Raw genomic sequence first — 5,993 nt, 5'->3', positions numbered from 1 at the left:
TCTATGTCTTCAATCATAATAACAAACAATATTGCAGCTAGCACCGTACCTTGTGGCACACCGGATATTACCTTGGTTTCATCCGATTTCTCATCGTTTGCAATAACTATCTGTTTTCTGTGGTGTAAAAATTCTTTTAACCATCTTCCTACTTTATCTACGATATTGTGTTTTCTAATTTTCTTTGCTAATATATTATGGTCTACTTTGTCAAAAGCTTTTGCAAAGTCTAGATAAACCACATCTGTTTCATTTCCGCTTTTCATATTTTTGTTTTTGAATATGTTCTCACGGTGGACTAAACAGTTGGGTTTGTGTACTTTTCCGGTACGAAACCGTGTTGTCCTATATTAAACAAATTATTTTTTATTAAATGTTTCATAATATTTTTCTTCATTACCCTTTCATACACTTTCATAATATGTGATGTTAGACTCACAGGCCTATAATTACTAATTTGTGCTCATCATAAATCTTGCCTGTATCTACACTTTGTCTTAATAATATTGCAAGTGGCTTTGCGATAGAATGAACTACTTTCTTTAACAAAATAGCAGGGACTCCATCCGGCCCTGCAGCAGCTCCATTTTAATTTCAATTAATTGCCTGCACAATATCAGCTTCATTAATTTCTATGTCAGCTAAATATTCACTATTTTCTTCCCTTACTTCTATATCATTATCTTCATTATCTATTCTAGGGGTGAATTCTCTCTTATATCGTTCTGCCAGTATGTTGCAAATTTCCTTTTTTTCATTCGTTAATCTCCCTTCAATTCTCAGAGGGCCTATTTCTATTCTTCTTTTATTCATCTTCTTCGCATATGAGTATAATAGTTTGGGGTTTTGCTTGATATTTAATAGGGTTTTTTCTTCCAAGTCCCGTTTTCATTTTCTTTTGATTGTATAATCTTTTGTTCTGCATTTTCTATCTTACTTTTTAGTTCTATAAACTTTCCATGCATTTTTTCTTTTGCAAGACCTTTTTTTCCACTTTCTGATTTTCTGGAACAAGATCCTTCTGTCTCTTGGTATGCATGAATGATGTTTACTTTTCTTCTTCGGTATATATTTTTCCACTATTTTCTCCAATATTTTATATAATATCTCCGTATTTACCCTTATGTCATCACTTACGAAAATGTTATCCCAATCGTTTGTTTAATTCTTCATTATTTCTGACCATTTTATATTTTTATTTTTTTTTTTTTTTTTTTTTTTGTAGTAAGAAGTTGTATTTTCCATATCCTTCCCACTTTTTCATTTCTTGCTTATCTCTATTTTCACTTGCTTTGGAATGAACTGTTAATTCTATGACATTATGGTCTGAAATACTCGCATTATAAACTATTATTTCTTTAACATAATTCATCTCGTTCACAAACTACTAGGTCTAAAGTATTTTCCTTTCTTGTTGGCAGGTGATTTATTTGTTGAATGTTGTATTCTAGTAGCATATCTAATAGCTTTTCAAATTGCCTCTTATCTTCTGCACTACTATTACTCTCTTTTTATATGTATAAGTACAACCACAATCTCCTATTCGTTCTTTCCATTCTACGAAAGGAAAGTTGAAGTCACCAGATAGGAGAATAGTCCAGTCCTTGTGATTTCTACATATATCATCCAATTTTTTTCAATTATTAAGTCAAACTCTTTGAGTATTAGGAGGTCTATATATTACTATGTTCATCAATTTTTCAGATTCAAATTCTACCGCTATTAGTTCACATTCTGAGTTACTATATTTCTCATATATTTTTACCTTGTTTGTTTTTTGTCTTTCCCATATATTGCGGTTCCCCCTTGATTCCGCCCCTATTTTTTCTATCTGATCTATAAGTTTGGAACCCTTTTATTTGATCATCATTTCCCAGTCTCTTGGGAATACCAGGGTTTCACTTATATTCATTATATCTATTTTCTTTTCATTTTGGGTTAGTTTCTTCTAAGTACTCTATTTTTCTTTTTGAGTTACTCGTAACTAAACCCTGCGCATTCATCACTATGATGGTTTGCGTGTTTTCTCCTTCATTTAATAATGGTAGTAATAAGGATTTTCCCATGTCTCTTTCCTGGTATGTTGTTCTTTTTTTCATTTCCAGAAATTCTGACATTAAAAAATCCAACTTTTCCATAATATTTGATCTTCCTTCATCATAATTATTCATTTTGTGTCTGAATCTGCAATTTTCTCCGTTTTCGCAATATCCTCTTGCATAATAAATACAGTTATTATCTCTTGAGTAGAATTTCGGAGCTGATGCTTTGAAATTTTTTGCTGACACCTCTGCATATCTCATTGTGGTTTGCTTTTGTCTCTTTTACCTGATATTCTTGATTTCTCTCTTTATTTGTTTCTTTCTTATTTTGGATTTTATTACTTGGTTGGTTATTTATTTGATTATGATTCATGGCTACAGGGTGCATATATTTGCATTTTTTGTCGAACTTACATTCTTTTCCTTCTTTTAGGTTTTTACATATTTTTGGATGCAGATCTCTGCAATCATCCCATATCCATCTAAGTATGCACATTTACCATATATTTCATAGTTTTGACATATATTAGGATGTTTTTGTAGTAACATCTTTCTCCAAATCTGCAATTCCCTCTTTTCAAAAGGTTGCAGATTTTGTCTTTCTTGTCTATTTTTTCCTCTTTCCCGTCATTGTGTAGATCTGGGTAGAGCCTCTTCGGATTTGCTTTCTTTTCTGTTGTCATATCGTATTTATTTCTTCGTAGGTATGCTGCTTTATTGCCTCATATGTAGTATCAATGAGTATCTCTGCATCCATACTTTTATCTTGTTCTTTGTTTTCCTTATTTTTTTCTGTCATTTCATTTTTGTTTACTTCTCTTCCGTCTTCTTCTTCTTTTCCTTTCTTCTTCTTCCTCTTCTCTTCTTCTTCATCCTCAACTATTTGTACATTCAATCTTGATTTAATAACATTGTCTATCCATGATAGACATGTTGAACAAAAAATTCTTGTATCTTTCTCAAATCTTGTATTACCTCAGCACACTGTGGATGGGTCGGAATGTTGCATGCAGCACATTTTCTGATTAGGTTTTTGTGGATTGACTATGCTATACCAAACCTTACACGTTTGTTTGCATGCTTTTGGCATTCTTTTTCCTAATGCATCATTAGGATATTCACAAGATTCACCTTATTCATTTTCTTTGTCGGAATATGTTGGTTATGTATATTTTCTTTATGAGTCTCTTGACCACTTGGATTTTATTTGGAACTTCTTCAATTATTTTCAAGATGTTTTCATTAGATTTGTTCCAGTTTGAAGGATTATATCCTTCTAATATATCTATGAATGCTTTTGTATCTTTTTGGTTAGGACTGTTGCTGATTTCATAGATGAGAAATGCCAGTTCCCTTCCTGCTACCTCATCGTATTGCGAATCTGCTAAACACGCCAAATTACGCCACCTCTTCCCGCAGTTGGAACTTACTGCCATCTTGTTCTGATTTTTAGTATTACACTTGATATACTAACTTAGAAGACGCTTTATCCTACTATTTTCACACTAATCTTATCACCGATAGTTCACGAACACTTCTAGATATTTCTCAAATTCTAGTCGTATGTTAAACTTGTGATATCTGTTGATTAATCTGACTTCACGCGGGTACGTCTCACCAAGCAAGATGGCTACTACGAGAGAGAGAGAGAGAGAGAGAGAGAGAGAGAGAGAGAGAGAGAGAGGGTGGGGGGCGCGGTACAAAAAAAATGAGGTCATGTGTCACTTTACCGGTGTAAAAATGCGAAACGCTTTGCGTGACAAAAAGATCAACCGAGCATTGAAAAGCCGAGGCAAGCATCTTCAGACTTCATTTTTGTTTTTCTTTTTTTTTTCAGTTCTTCGTTTTTGTTATCAGCTTTCTAAATTATTTTTTTCCTATTTGATTTCACGTTTTCGTACTTGAAATCAAACTTTAATGGTTTGGCGATGAATAGGTCACATTGAAGCCTGGGAGCCGTCTGTATGACAACGAAAACAACAACGGCAATTACTTTTATGTACGTATGGTGATACTGTATTACTGCTAATATTTATTCTAATAATATTTACCGATGATATTTTTACGGTATCTTTAAATATATTTTATGTTATTCTTTTTATATGATACAAAAATCGTTGTCAACTCTTTTAATAGAAAAATTAGAGGAGCTTTCAGTATTCTAATTTTATGCTTAAAATTTAAACATGTTACTCTATGTAGGAGGAAAGATTTATTTTATATGTTTGAGTAACAAGGAGATTAACGACATAGATTATCAGAAAATTCATGCGTAATATCTTGCGTAATGTATTCATTCGAATCATAAGCAGTAAAGAGAGAGAGAGAGAACCTCAAACGGGGAAATTGCGTAATTTATTCGAAGCGTAAGCAGAAAATCGAGAGAGAGAGAGAGAGAGAGAGAGAGAGAGAGAGAGAGAGAGAATTTTGACATTTATATATATTGAAGAGTCACTGTGTCAGTCGATTCCACACGCATCGTGGCTACGTTTCTATACATAAAGACTAACATTTCACAGAATGAGAGTCGAATCACCAGACGAGCGAATGATAATCATTCATGGGTTCTTCTCTCCACGAAATTATTTCGGTGAGTTGCCAGATACGCAATTTTCGCTCATTTAATTAACCTGAAATACCTTTAGACACAGAATCACAAAGAATAACTATATACTTCCATTCATTACGATCTTTACATGCACATAGGCCGTGGTATTTTGATCTGCTTCGGGATTTGACAGTTATTCACAAAACCAGCTCAGCGAGGCGAAAATATTGGGTAGCTGGCTACTCGGGGAAGTTGATTGGCCTAAGCAGACGACACATACACACACATACCGTGTGTAGCCTGGCTCAGTGACGGTGTAGGGTCTGTGATGGGATGACGTCAAATCGACCTACTCTTGCGTAGTGAGATACCGAGTGACGCTAGCAACTGGTGCAACAGTGAAAACTTATTAAAGAATTCTTAACAATGGGGAGATATTTGGTTAAAACAATGACTATACTCTTCAGAAAGGGCTGAAAATAAGTTGCAAATTTACGCCAAACGTTTCTGTGTCTTGGGAGATTTATAAAAATTAGTTTTTAAAAATAAAATTCAGGAGATTTCAACGCCGTCAAGATAGTGATCCACAGACCGAGATGAAGACTTGTGGGACAGTGTCACCTTCGTGAGAGAGATTATAATCTCTGTTTACACCTATTTTTTTCTCTCACTCTTTCTTTCTGTTTAACTCACTTCAAGATGGACAGATTAAAAGGAATCCAAGATGCGGTTGGCGGGGTAAGTTCTTGAAGTCGCTTAAATTTATTCATTAATCAGTACGCTTGTATGGTTACATATCTTCTTAGAATTCTTTTCTTTGTAGGGGAATGAAAATAAAAAAAAACCTTTTTTTTCTGTATCTTAATAATTATGGTGAAAATAACTTGAGTATTATAATCATTCATATTGTTGCTGTTGGTTCGGTTGTTGTTATAGAGGTTGTTCGTTTTCTACCACCTATTTTAGTCGTATAGTGATATAATGATGACGTCGTGATGATAACTAGCCATGATGATGACATCAAAGTTATTACTATTACTATTATTATTATTATTATTGTTGTTGGTTATAGCGGCGTGCTTGTAGTATTTGCAGATGTTGTTAGTGTTAAAAACAGATTTCTCTACTACGGTGTGAAAAAAACAGTATTTAAACTTTGCTTTTGTAATTTAAACATTCAGTAGGTAACTCTCTCTCTCTCTCTCTCTCTCTCTCTCTCTCTCTCTCTCTCTCTCTCTCTCTCTCTCCTCTCTCTCTCTCTCTTCCTCTCTCCTCTCTCTCTCTGTCTGTAATATAATATATATATATTATATATATATTATATATATATATATATAATATATGTAGTATATATTATTAAGCTACATTATTTAATATTTCATGTGATTTCTACCTTGGTAGTA

The 5,993-nt window shown here is 33.4% G+C and overlaps 1 protein-coding gene across 1 annotated transcript in view; it reads left to right on the top strand.

The window, feature by feature from the left end:
• Nucleotides 1–4,895: 4,895 nt before the first annotated feature.
• Nucleotides 4,896–5,993, top strand: part of LOC135208738 (disheveled-associated activator of morphogenesis 2-like) — a 174,941-nt gene continuing 173,843 nt past the window's right edge. Inside the window, 1 exon segment of the mRNA XM_064241229.1 lies at nucleotides 4,896–5,328. Within this exon segment, the coding sequence (XP_064097299.1) occupies nucleotides 5,290–5,328 (39 nt within the window). The 5' untranslated portion in view covers nucleotides 4,896–5,289.

Source organism: Macrobrachium nipponense, chromosome 35, assembly GCF_015104395.2.
Source record: "Macrobrachium nipponense isolate FS-2020 chromosome 35, ASM1510439v2, whole genome shotgun sequence".
Lineage (NCBI taxonomy): Eukaryota > Metazoa > Arthropoda > Malacostraca > Decapoda > Palaemonidae > Macrobrachium > Macrobrachium nipponense.
Note: the sequence above shows the minus strand (reverse complement) of the source record. Positions and strands in the feature narration are given on the sequence as shown.